The 18,348-nt window shown below is 37.9% G+C and overlaps 1 protein-coding gene across 2 annotated transcripts in view; it reads right to left on the reverse strand.

Moving 5' to 3' along the window:
• pik3cb (phosphatidylinositol-4,5-bisphosphate 3-kinase, catalytic subunit beta) overlaps positions 1–18,348 on the reverse strand; it is a 57,631-nt gene that overhangs the window by 23,009 nt on the left and 16,274 nt on the right. For both annotated transcript variants that reach the window (XM_077541617.1, XM_077541618.1), the window contains exons 3-4: positions 5,790–5,985; positions 2,195–2,423 (exon numbers count right to left, since the gene is read on the reverse strand). In XM_077541617.1, coding sequence (XP_077397743.1) covers positions 2,195–2,423; positions 5,790–5,948 — 388 coding nt within the window. In that variant the 5' untranslated portion in view covers positions 5,949–5,985. The remainder of the gene's footprint in view (positions 1–2,194; positions 2,424–5,789; positions 5,986–18,348) is intronic.

Here is an 18,348-nt window from a genome sequence, read left to right on the forward strand (position 1 = left end):
TTTTTTTTTTTTTAAAGCTACTGGTCAAAGCTGTAAATCAAACAAACCAACAAACCAACAAACAAACAAACCAAAACGTGCCCATACTATACATGCACCAACTGCTTAGCCTCCCTATCTTATCCAAAAGTGTATTTTTAATATCTTAAACTCAGGTTTGCAAATGTTTGCAGCTGGAGTAATGAGTTGCCACCGGCCACAGTAAATGTGCACCTAGAGAAGAAGCGTTATCTTGAGCAGACATGCAACAGCCCTATATTTTGAATGAATATGAAAAACTCATGGTGTCTGCATTTTAGAAAAGCTGCACCTTTCAGTGTTAACACAGCAACAATAAGGTAGCTGCTTTCAAAATTTATTGAGTTTTTACAAGTCAGCATTTTGTTTGATTAAATATGGGAGCCAAAATTACATTTTCAAGCGCGAGTGTAACTTTAAAAAGAAAAAAAAGAAAAAAAAAAGGCTGGTTCTTGACTGCGTTCTTGTTGTGCCTGTGGGATTCCTTTCACATAATCACTTTTCTATGTCTGCAGTAGAGATCGATCGATATGATTTTTTTCAGGGATGATAATGATTATTAGTAGACTTCGAGGCAGATAACCAAAATTTGGAGCCAATATTCATTTGCAGATTTGCAAGCAACAAGTTTGTTTTTTTTCTTCCTATTACACATCTTTGTTTTCAAATTCTAACAAAATGTGCAGGGAGCTCCCAGGCTCAGCAGCATGTCTTAGAAAGTTCAATTAAAATGTCAACAAATAAATTGTTGTTTTTATCCCAGACTGATGCGTTGTGTTTTTTTTTTTTTTTTTTCTTTAATAATGTACCTTTCCTCTGAAACGGAAGAAGTATGGGAGTTGGAATCATTCTGAATGGAAGCAGGACGGGACAAGAGTCGTTTTGGGAGAGGGACAGGACAGGATTTATTTATTTTACTATGGTCCGGTACTGGGACGGAACAGGATTTTTTCTGCGGGAGTGGGATGGGGTGGAAGTAAATTCCACACCAGTGTCACCCTCTACTGCATATGTGCTTTTTTTTTTTTTTTTCCCCAAAGGATAATGCTAATGCAACCGTGTAACTAATTGATTCTCATTCGTCCACCTCATCATCTATTCATCCTCCATGCATAACTGCTCACCGAGAAGGAGATAAAAGATAAAAAAAATAATTGAAGGAAATTAACTTCAGAGAGGCGGTATATTTACTCAACTCTGCAAGCAGCCAATCATATTGCGCCCTGCTTAGAAGTCCCTTCAAAAAAACATAAAAAGAGCTCATTCCCGGTGAGAGACAGTATTAGTGTTTATTGAAACCATGGCTTTTTCAAACCACAGTGAACCATCGATCCACACTTAGTTGAAACAAAAACAAAAAGTGCAGAGTTCCCGGGCTCAACATTGTAAGTGATGCTGCGAAGTAAAATACAAAAAAAACAAAACAAAAAAAACAAAAAGAGCAAAAAAAGAAAAAAAAAAAAGAAAAAAGAAAAAAGAAAAAAACCCAACAACAACAACGACGTGAAGAAACACGAAGTAGATGCACATGATTTACTTTTACTTTCCACTTGGAACATCACAAAAAGGATGTGGTTGACCGGATACGGCCTCCAGGCCTCGAGTTTGACACCCATGAACTAGAGCTCCTTTTCCCACATTTCTAATACAACCCTGCAGGCATCTGTGGCCTATTAGAACATCAATAACTGATCAGAAAAGAACAAAGCACCGAAGAGCTCTCTTTTCCCATTTCAATAATAATTGACGTTTGATTAAGAGCACATTTTATATTTTAAAATGACTTTCAGATTCAACATTTGCAGAGACTTTGCCAACATTTATCACAATTAATGGTTCTATTGAACATAATCACAAGTTCCGAATATCTGCTACAGTTCATATCTTTGTTTTTGACTGAGTTCAATTTTTGTATAAATACTGTACACAATATACAGTATTCTGCAAATGGACAAAGAAACTGAGCCACTAAATGGAGAAAGCCAGCTGGGATAGCTGGCTGATAGATAAATGTGCTAAGTTCTCTAGTGGTGTTGCAGGGGAGGAAATGCTGAAGGCTTATTGTTATCTGGGAATGATTTATTAGCTATGAAATCAAAAGTGACTTCATTATTTTAAAATCAGCCATGGAGTAAACTGTGCGAAGAGCTTGAACTGTTCACAAAAGATGTCTTACCCTTGCCAATAAGCACGCCAATTTTTGAATCCAGCAGCCGTTCTGCTCGGCCACAGTTGCGTGTCACCAACTTGAGAACCGGTAAGAAGGGACGAACGTCACAAAGTCTCCGAGTTTCATCTTCGAGTTCTTCATGTACGGCCGTCTGGTTGACACACTGGAACATGTGGCTTTCCATCTCGCCCAAGGCGGGAAACAATGGGAATGTCTGGGCTTGTTTCCATAAGAGCTACGGAGGAGAGGAAGAATTAACTCAGAAAAATAGGTGACAAAAGAAGTACCTTTGCAAGCTTAAAACTACAAGTATTCCTTGATTATTATATAGACTGTATTAGTATGTTGCCTAAGTGGAGCCCTAAGCAATGGCTAAAAGTGGCTAAATATTGCATAGTTATGTTTTTAATATCTCAATCATGACAATTGTTTATGATATATTGCCATAAAATTGAAGTTTGCGCTTATTTTTTCTACATATTTCTAAACTTTCTAGGAATAGTGCAATTCCAAATATTAACTGTAGGCAATGGGTTGTAAAATCCCAAAATGTTTTTTCATGCACATCTCTCAGCTGTTTGGTCATTGAAATGGGCATCAAAGTAAAAAAATAAACTTTTATTCTCTGGTTAAACTAATGACCTTACTTAACATCTCACACGTCCTTATTTATTTGTAGAAAAGGCCCAGAGGGTGCTTACTTTTGCACTCCCCTGTTTGTCATGTGCTAATGTACTGGTGCTTTGTCTTCTGTTTAGAGACTTTCTTCAGGGATTACTTAGATATGAATGCTACATTGGCATTGTTTTATACATTATCGCTGGTGTCAGGTCAAAATTTACCTCCAAAATTGTCTTTAAGGAGGCCCCAAAAACCATTAACATTGCATCATCTAAGTGAGCAAGCCATTTTCAACACTTTATATTGCTCAATAATTTGGACAAATGACATCTACGTGTGGACTGATAAAAAAAAAATAGATTTCTGAAGAAAACATTAAATTTGACAGATTGTGACATACGAGGTTGCGAACCGACGCCAGCGATATGCACACATTTAGATCTATACAGTATGTAGAACTGAATTTATCACATTTTAATGAATTACTCTACAAGTGTTTTGTGAGAGAAATGCAATTACCTGAAAAAACATTTGTTGTACCAGTCCAGCAAATGAAAACACCATTGACAACTCTCATTTGTACCAGCATTACAAATATGAAGGGGTCACAATCACTTTGGCTTTATTTGAATGCTATCTTTTTATATATGTCCTGGAGAACAAACTTGCTGAAGAAAATTTATCACTTCTTACAAAAAAAAAATATTTTTTCAATTTCAATGAATAAGCATGAGATTGAAGAATGGAAGGATGAGCCACCTGTGCATCTTCACTCCTCAAACTCAGTGACCCACAAGAAATAATGCTACATTGATTACAGTTCACTAACAGGCACACTAGAGCCAAAGACTATCACCAATTGATTGGCTTGCAGGTCAGGCATGGCAGGAAAGGCTGGAAAATCACATTTGGTCGCTGCTATGCGAAAAACATGTCTATTTTTGTCACTAAAAATATATGTTTTAGGGGTGAAATTGAATGCAGACATTCCAAAAACGTAAAATGTAAAAATGGACAAAAATGGACATACAGATAAGAGTTTTGCAAATCCATAGTCATCATAAAAATCAGATACAAATGTATTTTAACTGTCCAAATCCAAGACAATTCCTCTCAACGCAGACAAGCAGCTGGTGGTGTGCTCATGTCTTAAATAGGGGTGTGACGATATCTCGAAACGGCGATACATCGCGCTATTTTCTCTCACGGTGGGTTATCGATATGCCTATGCCAAGTATCGATACAGCCGCTGTAACGGCTCCATTGTTCCTTATTGCGCAATTACTTGGGGGCCGCTAGAGGGAGCACCTCATAAGAGTGGCGGGGAAATGTGTGGCAGTCTTCAGCCGAAGAAGACCCAAGTAAACAAAACGCCGGCTGCATACAAGTCAAAGATGTGGATATATTGATATATGTGGAATGGATACATTTCGGATTTTATCAAATGGAAGAGAGAAGAGCAGGACTTGGGTGTATGCAAGAACTGTCTCACAATAGTTACACTGGAAACATGACGAATATGACAGCCACTTAGAGCGGCATCATCGAGGACTAGACTTGCTAAAGGTAAGAGCTAATTCTCTCTCTCTCTCTCTCTGCTTATTTAATTCTCCAAGGGCAAAGTTGATCACGCACAGCATCTCTGTGTATATTTGCAATCGATTTCCACCCGTAAAGCGTAGTTGTGAATGATGGTTTTCGCTACGTGATTTCGTTAGGCGTCAGGGGCACGAGGTAGATGTCTTGCTCGGTGAGTTTAAGCGGGGGCAATACGACACGAAAAACACACACAACGCCGTGATAGTTACAAAATGAAATTGAGCTCAGCTAAAGCTCCCGAATGTCGGGCCACTCTCCCGAACTTCCAAACTACACTAGAAACGAGTAATGGCAAACTAACACACGAGAGCGGAGGCTCGCTAACAAAACAAAGGGAGAAAGGAACACATACAAATAGCCAGACCACGACTGAAGACAACCAGGTAAAATAACCGGTCATTTCACTGAGAAAAAGAATTCCAACTTTGTAAGAGGAGATCAGGGCTAAACTAATGCATTTGAGTCGTCACAACGAGTAGGTCTTACCAGCGAGTCAACAACGGATGGACATCTATCATTTTTTTTTTTTTTACCATTTCCACGCATTCCATCAGTGATTGGGACCTCAAATCATACGTGCTGCTCTTTTTCTTTTTTTATTTTAAAGAAAAGCATGAGCTTACTTTTACTTGTTTAAGACATTTATCTCTCCAGCGAGTGACCCAGTTTTGCATAAGTTTCTATGAAAAATGTGTATTATATCGTCAATGTTAGTTTCAAAACATATCTTTCTACTTTTTGAAGCACACAATTTCTGAGCAATGTTAATATTGATTTAATATCTAAAATTTCATTTAAATTTAATTCAAAATGTATAAAATGAAACAATTGACTATGTAACTGACTGGCATGTTGTATGACAGAAGTGTTTAAGAAAGACACAAATTTGTTCACAGAAAGTTCTCTGTTGAGAAGACATTTGTATTTGTTTAAAAAAAAATGCACTAAAGAAGACACCAGTTTTAATGTTTTTTTTTCAGTGATGGTATAAAAATAAACTATTTTGTCATTGAAAAAAACATCAGTTTATGTCTTGAGTAGATTTATCGTGATTATCGTGGACTTATTTCCTAACCAATATATCGCTAATCGCAGTATCGTCATATCGCGAGATAATCATTATCGTGAGCCTCGTATTGCGTATCGTATCGTATCGTGAGGTACCCAGAGGTTCCCACCCCTAGTCTGAAATGCTTACCTAAGATAGAATGAGTTGCGGTTACGTAAAATAATATTCATGCCTTTCTTCTTTGCTGATGGATTTTTTTTTTTTTAATGATCTTGACTTTTTCCAAATTTAAGACACAAAACAGAGAGACAAAATTCCACAAATCCCTTCCAAGACTGGTTTAACAATGCTTGCGTTAAAACAAGTTCTTACCAGTTTGATATGTTGAAAGGTGGCCTCGCGAGGAACGTCCATTTGAATGTAGATTCCAGTGGGAAGCAGGAAGTCCACTGTTACTTGGTCCGGGGCATGGCCAGCCAAGGGCGAGTGGTCTGCCCATATGTCCAGGAGGTCTGTCATGGCTGGAGGCATGGCAAGGGGCACCACACACCACCACAACCATAAGGACCTGTAAAACAGTCAAAAGCAGATGTGTGTGGTAATTTTTTTTTTTAGCCATACATTTGTTCAAAACTCGTCATTGTGAGGTATATAGCTGGAGGACAAAAAAAAAATAAAAAATAGAAAGTTATCATTAGTGCAGAATTATGGATAAATCCTGGTAATCACTAGTTCAATTAAGTATTTCAGGAACAAAATTAAGTATTTCAGGAACAAATAGTGGCATTTCAAGCCCAAGGTTGGAAATGACACAGTTTGGCATCATTCTACAAACAAACTAGTATCAAAATATGCAGATGACATCATGAAACAATCCTTACACTGCTTCTTGTTTCTTAAACAGTGTTCTTTCGCGGCCTTGCTGTTTTGCGGATTGTTTACAGCATGCTTATTTTATTTTTTTTTACAGCCTGCTTTTTGGTTTGTTTATTTATTTTGGTCTTTGCGCGGCTGTATTTATCCCTACATCCAACGGGGGACGTACGGGCATCCGCGCATTCGTCTCGAGACCTTTCCAATGGTGTCTGTCCCGTCGCGACATTGCGTTCCGGAGATAGAAAATATATACTGTGCTGTATAATAAGTAAATTAAAAAAAAAAAAAAAAGAACATACTTTTAATGGAAAAATTGCTGTAAATTTAAAAAAACAAAAACAAATGATGAATGAAAAAGCATTCATAATAAACTAAAAATCATACCAAAATGAAAAAAACAATGAAAAAAATATATACAGTACTGTGCTGTGTAAGTAAATTAAAAAACAAACATACTTTTAATGGAAAAATGAATGTAAATGAAAAAAAGAACATGATGAAGAATGAAAAAGCATTTATAATAGAGTAAAAATCATACCAAAACCAAACAAAACAAATAAAAAATTATATACAATTAACATTATTATTAATAATAATAATATTATTATTATTTTTAATTAACATTGACTTCTATTAGTAGTTTTTGGAGTGTAACCCCCGCGACAAATGAGTATAAACAGATAGTTGGGTATACCACAATGCCTTTCTTTAACAACAAGCTGCCAAGCCACCAAAATTCAATGCTCCAGTGACCCAATGGAAGCTGGTGGATTTAACTTGGGATATGGCCAGTGCACAGTGGAATGTCCACTAAGCAAACAAAACAGGTCAGCCAGCCTTTTTGGACATTGTTCCCTATACAGGAAGAATCGGCAAAAACCACATAAAAAATACATACAGTAGACAGCTAATGCACATACTGCACTTTAAATGTTTGGTATATAAACAGAACACACACCACACAGGGTTTAAAAACATTAGTGGTATGAGGGAGGAAAAAATCTCTCACAGTTAATCTGTTCAGAATCAAAATATAATCAAAATCACAAGTGGATGTGGGAACTCAAATCCAAGGAGTTGAACTGAGTTGCACAAAGTGGACATCCCGCTGCTCTCAATTTGTGCTTCTTCAACCACACCACTTCCACCTGTTCTTTTCCTCATTAGCTTGTCCTCAGATGGTCCTGCACATTAACTTCTCCACTTCGCCACAGGTCCATTTCGGCTCAATCAGCCCATTGGAAATGACAGGCCTGATTGCCTCTAATGTTCTTTCCCCTCCAAGCTAAGTGCTTGCGCTACCAGCAGATGAGTTGCTGTTATGCCACGTGTGTGAGGATGGTGCAATGTCTGCAGTGCGTTTGGAGCCACTTGCCATTATCAACCGCGCAAATGGAAATAATGTAAAGTGTGTTGTTACAACAGCAGCTTGCTCAGGGAACCTCTCTAGAGGGCCTTTCATTTACTGTGTGGGATCATCAGTTAAATAAATAAAATAAACTGAAAATGCCTATTATGGATTGTGTTCTACCAGTTGGAAACAGGAAAAACAAACAGACAACAGTGAGCCTGTGTAATGTTGTAAGGGTGCATGATTACACACACTGAAAGAAACATGAAACCTGACACGTCTGACTTATCCACAAAAAAAAGGACACTTGAACAAGATGTGCATGTGTATCAAGTCTGAGATTGTTAATTATAGGCTTCATGAAAGACGTTTTCACACAAGACAGCTTGAAAGTGTCTGCTCATGCTGTGATTCCATCACACTCTATGCCTCTCTGTCTCTCTCACATACACATGGATGCATGCATACGTACTCATACGCCCACACAAATGCAGGTGCGCAGGGTCATTGAGAATGTGGTGGCAGAAAGCCAGAGGTTGGTTGAAAGGTCAGGTTTCAGTGGGTAGATACAGTACAAGGAGAATAAGTGTGTTTGCAAGATGCATGCAGTAACATCCACTTCACAGATCTTCAGCGATACATTGATAATGGCCTATATTGGAAAGTGCACAAATATGAGCCAGTACATGTTCTTTTCTTGATTTATCCTTTTAGTAATGCAGAATGTGTTGCTGAAACAATCACTATATAGTTACAATTTAAATTCTTAATAATCCCTCCCTCTCTCTTTATTGAGATCTATAGTATTTATTGGCAGTACTAATAAAGCCTTCCAGGTAGGACACTACATTACTGCGACTCATTGAAACCAGTTGTTTGGAGCCGCTAGCTACAAAAAAAAATAAAATAAAAATAAAAATGGAGTTTGTTGGAGGGCAAAGTGGAAGTGGAAGCTTAAGGTATGTTGTTTTTGGTTGAAACAGTACGTCAATCACTACTTTCATGGTGTAAATTGTCATTTATTAAATCGTTTGTGTCCTGATAAACTCGTCTTGTTGTATATCAAAGTCTTCAAGCTATCTTAGCTTGCTAGCTGCTAACAGACAACACATTCCTCAGCAGAGATCAAGCCTGAGTTAATGTATTATTTGTGATAATCGTGTTAAATCGTTAACTTTATGTTCAAAATTATTTGAATATTTGTGCAAAAAAAAAAAAAAAAACCAGTATGAATGACTGTTTCACTGAAGATAATATGGCACATTCTTCACGTCTGCCTCGAATTTACAATCAGAGGTTAATGTTTTGTGCTAGCCACCGTGCTCTTCTTTCACTCCTCTGTCTTCCACCTGCTTTAGAATCACTGCCGGCAGCCGAAAGAATGATCTCATCTCTCTGGTCGTTGATTTATTCATTGTTTGACCTAGTTCACACTGATTGTTTTCTAATTCACTCGCATTGACGCTCTGCCCTCCACCGCGAGGGGCACACTTATACGTGACGTCACACTAGAAGGGTCTATACAACATGAACACGATCCATATAACCGTTTGAGCCATGCTTTGTGCAGATAAAATGTCTGCTCATGGGTAACTCAAGTCAAAGTTAAACAGTAACCCGCAAGCCAAAGACGATGACAAAAGTTCTTTTAATCCACATACAATCACACAGTAAGTGTTTCATTAACCACTTCCATTCTGGTTATTTTCACACTGGTGTTACACAGCACTGTCTGACAGTAAAAGGCCTGTTGAAAAAGCTGATGATCACTATTTACTAACAAACAAACTGTGTTGGAGCTTATTTACTGTGTCTTGTGACACACTTTCTTCCACAATGTGTTAAATATAAGTTCACAACAACTGATTCACCTAATGACTAGTACAAACACAGCCCAACTCTCCCGTAAATGACTGATGACAAACATGCTGGCAATATTGTGGCTGGTTGTGTCAGCAAAGTGTGACTGCGTGTGCATGTGTGACTGAGTGGAGGTGGAATGTGAAAAACAGAAGGCTCTGTGGAGGTCATGTTGACGACATGTTTGATGAACAAACATCCAATGTTGCTCAAAAGAAAAAAAAAATAGTGACCGACTTACTGGAACAATAACAAGGAACCATAAGTCCCAATACAGTAACCCCGTGTTATTCGTAGAGAAAAGGGAAAGAACGCTGGCAAGAACTGAAAATAAGCTGCAGCCCTAGTTGGTTCTGTTAAAGAAACCCCACAGTGGTCACTGAAATAACCTGAATCTGATAAAAACAATAATAAACGAAACAGAATTTAAAAGCAATGTGATTTTCATTGATTAATTTCCATTAGATTTTTATTATGAATTATCAGATCAATTGACAACTGTGGGTTTTTCTTTCATTAACAGCGGGGTCCAGCAATTTTGTCCATGTTTACATCAATTCAATTAATTAATCCTTCAAGGTTCAATTCCCCCAGCCAGTATAAATATTCCTCTTGGTTTTCTAATTAAGTCCTGCCATCTTGCACGTCAGTGATTATAGTAGAACCACTGACTGGTCGTGATTTTTTTGACTATGTATACTTACCCAACACAGTATCAGTCTTCACATTACCTCATTTCTTACAGTTCACTCAGTTTCTTTCAGCTACTTCTGTATTCATTCACTTCATGTTTCGATTTTATTTTTTTAAAGTCATATTGATTTAAATGCATCATGAGGTATTGCACACTGCTGTATATTTTGTTGCACACCACACTGAGAATCAGGCCATTCACCTGCAGGCATGCAAGGAGCCAAGTGAATGTGCCCCTGTGCAGTTTGCTTAATTTTCTTACGTTGCCAAGTTTTACTATTTTATTTTTCACAACTATTAAAACAGTACATCATGAAATGCCCATACACACAAAACAAAACAAAACATGATCAAGCAAAAGAAAACCAAACAAAAGCTTCCAATGTCAATGTCAGTTAGTGGACTCAACTCATATTTATTGATAACAATAATACAATCATAACAACCATTCCTTAAACACATTTGATGATGTGGATTTGGGGACAGTTTATTTATGTATTAGATTACAATGTATGTGCGTGGTCCAAACATATCTAGCTCACACATCACATTACATGACACATAGGCACACACCCACACTCAGGAAGGAAGCAGTGACACCAGACAGGAAGTGAGTGACAAATAACAGCCAGTGAAAAAGTCCAAACAAGTCATTCATAAACAGCTGATGAGGGCTGAATCAGAGTCTTAGCATACGTTTGAGACTTTCTGAGTTCCTTAAAGCTGCTGTTTGGAACAATTTGCCAAAAAAATATCTACAATGAATAGGTGAATATCCAGAATATACGTATTCAGGAAAGTTTATTGAGGGGGAACAGCGACTATATTTTTCCCCAATACAATGTTGGCACACTGTCACACTAAAACGAAACCGCTTGAAAATAATAGTGAAAATCTTTCGAGGCAGCTGCATTAAAGCGTCAAATGTAGGGGTGTGAATTGCCTAGTACCTGACGATTCGATCCGTATCACGATTCATAGGTCACGATTCGATTCAACACCGATTAATCCCGATATGAATTTACAAGTCGATTGTTACGATTTTTTTTTTACTCAATTTAGAAAATACCATTCAGTAAACTTGTACATGTACACTGTAAGATTTGTATGAAAATGTATTATTTATTGATCTCAAACTTCAGTGTTATAACTGTGAGCCACTCTATTTAACAAACAGGTTGTAACCTTTTTCATGTTAGAAAGCATTGAAATAAAATATTTTGGCTTAATGTGCCATTAATATAACATTCTTCCATGCTTAAGGTGTGAAATGGATGTTAAAAAAAATCGATTCGGCTGCCTATTGAATTGATTCGAGAATTGTGTGCTGTAGTATCGCGATATATTGCCGAATCGATTTTTTTTAACACCCCTAGTCAAACGTATAGAACTGTTATTTGTGAGATTCTGATGAGAGACTGCCAGACAGACTGTAGTGGTGCAAGTCTTAGTCTGCATTGTGACAATGTGTGTGAATGACATTAGAAGGTCTAATGGCACGGTTTGCCCTTATACATCAATTGAGTGGAAAATGAAGAAAGGCAGGCAGAAGGCAGACAGGAATAGAAAGGGAACTCTGATAGAGCTATACCATGGACATTATTGGTTTAAAAATAAAATATAAATCAAATACACAAGGCATACTGTTTAATCATTTAAAACAAAAAAACTATGTTAGGGGTAAATATTTATCTATTTTTTTAAGAGAAAAATAACAGTGGCTTGCTTCACAGCAGTCACAAGATTTTGTGAGCCGTAGTAATAAAAATTCATCCATCAACACAAGTTTAATATGGACTGAGACTCCAATTTCAGGAGTCACAAACCTGTTTGAAACAGAGGCATTCGGGTGTATGTCCAAAAGTAAAAATTAATGAATAAAACAAAACAAACATTTTTGAAATATTTTTTTTTCTCCTCCAGACGTTTACTGAATGCTGTTAAATGAAAAAAAGTGACTGAACACAGTGGTAAACATAACCCTCTCCCAGCTTTTTTGGAACATGTTGCAGCCATAAAATTAAAAGTTAATGATTATTTGGTAAAAACAATCAAGTTTATCAGTTTGAACATTAAATATCTTGTCTTTGTACTGTAGTGTATTCAATTAAATTTCAGGATGAACACCTCCGTGGATTGCGGTTGGGTCTGATGGGTAGGCGTCTGAGGCAATACTGTATAACAAAATCAGAGCAGCCGAGGTAAACTATGGCTAAGCTAAATGGCTAACAGTGAGGATAAGTGCTTCAGAAAATGGTTGTTGGATGGATAGAAAAGGCTATGACTCTACCGTATACTAACGGCCACGGCTCATTGAAGTGCAGCTATGGCGAATGATAATTTCAATCGTTTGTATTTATTTTGGTCTTGAAAATATCTTCACATACATTTTTGATATCGGTGGGAAAAAAAAAAATGTTATTGTGTATCCCTAACTAAAACCTGCCAATAATGTCAGTACTTATCCAAAAAAAGGCTATATTCCTCCATCTATTTCTCGCCATTGTATGGATGTCCACAGCTACAATTGATCCTTTAATTTGGTCTGCCAACTTGTTCGGAAAGTAGACAAATTTCAACTAAAAATATCCACAAATAGGTTCATATGGGTTGGAATTCGGAGGTGTCCTCCAAGTGGCGTCTTAAAAATTACCAATGTTTCAAACTGCATCATTTGCCCTAAACCCCCCCCCCCCAAAAAACTATTAAATACAAGTAAATAGCACAAACTGAACATTATTCATAAGAAGATAAAAACAGTGTAAGCAGTAGAACATGTCATGAGCTTCAGTCATTTTTTTTTTACATTAATTTATTTGTTATGGACGATTTTACAGTTGATTTTTTTTATTTTATTTTTTTTGTTCTCATCGTTTTTAGAAAATTCCATGGTGGCCACTTGTCACATTGCAACTGGGAGTCATCATTCAAAGGGTAGATATGGTAACATTGAAAACAGAGTTTAAGGACGTAAGAGATTTAATGTTTAATCCCTTAAGGGGGAATTCAATTTCAAGTCTGCAAAAATTTATGTGTGACAGATGAGAAAGAGAGAGATCAGAGAAAAGCCACAATTTGAATATGTGACACAATGTAGTAACTGTAATGTGTGGACCAAACTGGGAAGAGTGTCCACAATAAGGCTCTGTTTTTGGCAAGTGTGTGTATGTGAACATGCGTGCCAGTGAGGACAGTCCCGTGCCCTACACAAACACTGTCCTTGTGTTGCCCTTGGCTCAACCCATCCACCCCTCCTTACAACATTTCTCTCTCGGACACAAACACAGACACACAAAACCCAACCTGTTTGGCCTCAGTGGTCCGCCACACATGCATATAGACTTGCACATGCACACACTCAGAGCTGGATTGAGGGGGCAAAAGGGTCACATGGCCATCACACAGCCCCTCCCACACAACCGTCACCCCACAACAACAACTTTACACTTTTCAGGTGGCTTGCACACACATTCAGTACCTTGCACCACACGCAAACACAAAACCAATAGTCGGACAGAGACGTGTATGTAATCAACCTGATTTTTAGCAGAAGCACTGTCAATTAGTGTTAACGTCATAGCTAATGTTGCAGCTCACATGATGTCAGAACGATCAGCCATACAAAAGGTAATGGCTATTCAAACGTTCATTATATCGCAGGTTGTTGTTAAATTTTCAAATCCGTCTCTGATATATGATACAAGACGCAAAGATTTTCCTTCAATGTGAATCTGTACAAACAAGAGGCAATAAATTTTCTCTGCTAAAATTCGTGATTAAAAGTATCAAGTTCCTGGAAAACTACTGCCTACTTCCAATAATGACAATACTGAGTGTGACCATTTAATCCAGCGATTAAAGGCAGTATGCACAAGGACTGAAGTGTTCCTCACTGTTTGGATGGGGACTGAAATAATTTAGTTCTGCTTTTTGACACAACAGCTTGTTTTTGCAAAACATCAGGAACCAGTTTTCTTAGAAGGTCTGACAGAGAAAATCAAATCCATCATTAGGGTTTAAAGGGGCTGTCTGCCGGTTTCACCGGGGAAAATGCACTTTTTAAATACAGGATTTAAACAAACTACTCCTCAATGTATGTATGTATGTATGTATGTATGTATATGTATATATCTATCTATCTATATATATATATATATATATATATATATATCTATATATATATATATATATATATATATATATATATATATATATATATATATATATATCTATATCTATATATCTATATATCTATATATCTATATCTATATATATATATCTATATATATATATATATATATATATATATATATATATATATATATATATATATATATATATATATATATATATATATGGGCTTTTCATAATGTGTGGGGGTGATTTTGTCCTAAACCCCCACACCCCCCAGCCTGTATTTTGCCATTTTGTGTTTGTTTTGTAAACAGCGGGCCGTTTCTGTGGAAAGACAGTGTTTACACCCCTCTGCGATTGGCTGGAGGTGGCATGTGGCGTGTCGCAAACGGGGCCGGGTGAACGTGTCGGCTGCGTGACGTCATTCCCACGGCAATTTGAAAGCTCGCACGGATTTTTTTTTTTTTTTTTTTTTTTTCTTTCCCCCATTCACTCATTCGGACATGCAAGCTTCTGTGAGTGAGTGAGAATGAAAAAAATAAATAAAAAATCCGTGCATGCTTTCAAATTGCCGCGGGAGTGACGTCACGCAGCCGACACGTTCGCCCGGCCCCGTTTGCGACACGCCACCACCTCGCTCTGCGATTGGCTGGAGGGGTGTAAACACTGTCTTTCCACAGAAACGGCCCGCTGTTTACAAAACAAACACAAAATGGCAAAATACAGGCTGGGGGTGTGGGGGTTTAGGACAAAATCACCCCCACACGTTATTAAAAGCCCATATTTATAAATTGAGAAGCAGTCTGTTTGTTTAAATCCTGTATTTAAAAAGTGCATTTTCCCCAGTGAAACCGGCAGACAGCCCCTTTAAATTCTCTTAACTGTATGCAAACCCAATTCCAATGAAATTGGGACATTGGTTTAAAAACAGAATGCAATTAGTTACAAATCATACCCAACCCAACCTATATTTAATTGAATACATGAAAATTACAAAGTGATTTCTCCAGATTCTCTGAACATTTCGATGGTATTATGGACCATAGATGATGAAATCCCTAAATTGCTTGCGATTGTATGTTGAGAAACATTGTCCTTAAAGTTCTCATGCACTTGACCACAAAGGGATGAACTTTGCCCCATCTTTGCTTGTGAATGATTGAGCAATTCAGGGAAGCTCCCAATCATAGCACCCACCTGTTTCCAAATAGCCTGTTCACCTGTGGGATGTTCTAAACAGGTGTTTGATGAACATTCCTCAACTTCTCAGTGTTTTTTGCCATCTGTCCCAGCCCATGGTCATCACCCATTTCCTTCTTGGTGCTGCCTTCAGTTGCTGTAAGTTGTTTGCGGATCTTTCCTTCTAAAGGCTTGTCTTTGACAAGTAAAATCAGATCTATACTGGGTTAAGCTCAGGTTATTGGCATTGGCATTTGAAGAATAAATAAATGATTTGTGGCAGTGTATAACTGTAATGGGACTGCTGGGAATATGATTGTGTACATCATCAAGATAGCTCTTTGACAGCATTACCACCAGTGCAGAGAAGCATCGTTGGAAATAATAACCACAAAGACACCGACGTGGAAAACACAAGATAGTACCAACAAAAGCACACAGAAACTATAATTGGGTACTTAAAAGCAGGAAGTTAGAACATACTGTAAATATAATTCCAGTCTGTTGGGCAATCTCAACACAGCATCAATCACTGGTCATGTCGTGTCACCGTGGAAAGAAGGAAGAGACAGACAAGAATAACACTGAATTGCTGCATTGAATTTTGCAGGGACGGCCTCCTAACGCTGTGCTGCAGGGACGGCCTCCTAACGCTGTGCTGCCCCCCCCCCCCCTCAGTATTGGTCTCTTAGCATCTTGCAGAAACACCATTCATCTCAGCCTGGACAAAGAGCCCCACATGGCCAATGAATGACACACATACAGACGTACACAAGCTCAGAAAGGGCAGACTTTTATTTCGAGAGGTGACTGGGTTGCTGAGACTGGGAGTATATAGCAACATTACAAAACCATCTATCTGTCATGAATGTTCTAGACTACAAACATTCATGTCAAATTCTTGTTGTAAACACTATGTGTAATTATGCACAACTCCTGTCATATTATAGTAGGAAGACAAAAATAAAAACCACCCAAATAATGCACTGAAGGGTGGGGTTTCCTAGAATTGTGTTGCAGGGCTACAGCACATGGTCTCATGTTGGTATTATTTACATCAAAGGAAAATAAATTACTGATCAACTTCTCTGTCATGTTAGTGCGGTAGACAGACAGAGCACAAAATGGAGCATAATTGGAGCTATTTTTTCCATATGTGAGTAGGAGGGGATTCTGAATGAGTAACAGGGAGGAATCTGGAGGAATCTGCACCCATTATTTTTCATTTTTGATCATTGTGACAGTGAGAAACACAGAACAAATGTAGTCTTACACACTGTGAGATGGGCAAAGCGACAGCTGTACCATTACATAAAAAAGCATTACATCTGAGCCCTGTGTGTGATGGCCACTTTTTCACTCTGCCAGAAGGTGCAGCTCCATCAAGTCACTGCAAACTTGAAAAACAGACTATTTTTATCATGTATAGGCAGCTCTGTGTGGTTCCACATTCACATTTTACACTGCACCAAAGAAAGAGACCAACATCCATGGAGTCATCTATGGACAATTCTAGAGCCTTCAACCTATAGAAATTCACATTCTGAGAGTCATTTTTTTAAATTCTGTCAAGAGCATTAAAGCGTTACTGCTCGCAGGAGAGTGTAAACAGTTTCTTGGTAATTGTGGGCTGGCCCTATCCCTATCCCCGCGAATAGCATTGGTCAGTTAGTATCATATGTGCTCTAAAACGGCTCTGTTGGTCAAATCTATTCAATCCCATCTAGTGTTAACAAACAGTACACAGGGACCAGTGGGTGAGTAATCGTTTTCTCACATCATGGTTTTTACCCACTTAGGAGATCACAAAAGTATTATTTGCATAATTTGGGCAAGTTGAGTGGGAATTTAGTTAGTGTGATAAGAAAGAATTATTCTGCCGGTCACCTCTCAATTATCATCAACCTCAAAAACAAGGTATGTTCCTAGAGATACTGTAGATCTTATTCTCCTTATTCAAACTCGTCTTGGTTCTCATACTGTGTCGGGGTAAACTTTGTGCGTGTGATTGACAAAAATGACCAAAAATGGTCAAAATCGTGGATGATATGATGGCATACTACTTCCTGGTTGCAGGATGAAGACAAAACAAGTCTGATTCTGTGATGGAAAACTCCTAATCAATAGTAACTCAAAACAGAAACAATTCTTTGCTCTTCACTTTTATCATTTTCCATTGGCTCATTACACCACATCAAGGTTGCTGTATTGTTTCCTTGCTACTAATCCACTAACCAACAGTGATGTGATCAAAACCAATTTGTACATGGTGGAAGTATTGATTCTAACCCCAATCCCATTAGTTCCTCTTCACCCTGCACTCTTTGTGTCATTTATCTCTCCCCGCTACTTCTCTGGAGAGGCAAAGACAAAAAAAAAAAAATCCCTCTAGGAATTGGGAACGTATTATTGCTATCCAATCCACTACGACATCATGCAGCCATGCTTTTTTCTGAGGTCGCGCTCTGGCTTGTCTGCGTGTGCCATAATTTTGCCATATATCCACGCATTTATAACAGCTATTGCCGTGCAGGCTTTTCTGTGCCTGTCTGTGTCCCACCTTTAGCGCGTGCGACAATCAATAGCGTTGACGTGAAAACTAGCTTTGTTTCTGCGGCGTGTCAGCTCCAGGAGCTAATAAATTTAATGATAATAAGTGATAATAAGATAAGATAAGCAAGTGGACCGAACCGAACATGTCATACCGAAACTTATTAATACACCTCAAGCGTGTAGCTTTCATTTTTACCTAAACTTATTTTATAATGACCCTATTAGACTGCCGAGAAATATGATGAACATTTCCAAGTATTAACAAGCACTTCACCCAAAATTCAA

This window comes from Festucalex cinctus, chromosome 13 (assembly GCF_051991245.1).
Source record: "Festucalex cinctus isolate MCC-2025b chromosome 13, RoL_Fcin_1.0, whole genome shotgun sequence".
In the NCBI taxonomy this organism is placed as follows: Eukaryota; Metazoa; Chordata; class Actinopteri; order Syngnathiformes; family Syngnathidae; genus Festucalex; species Festucalex cinctus.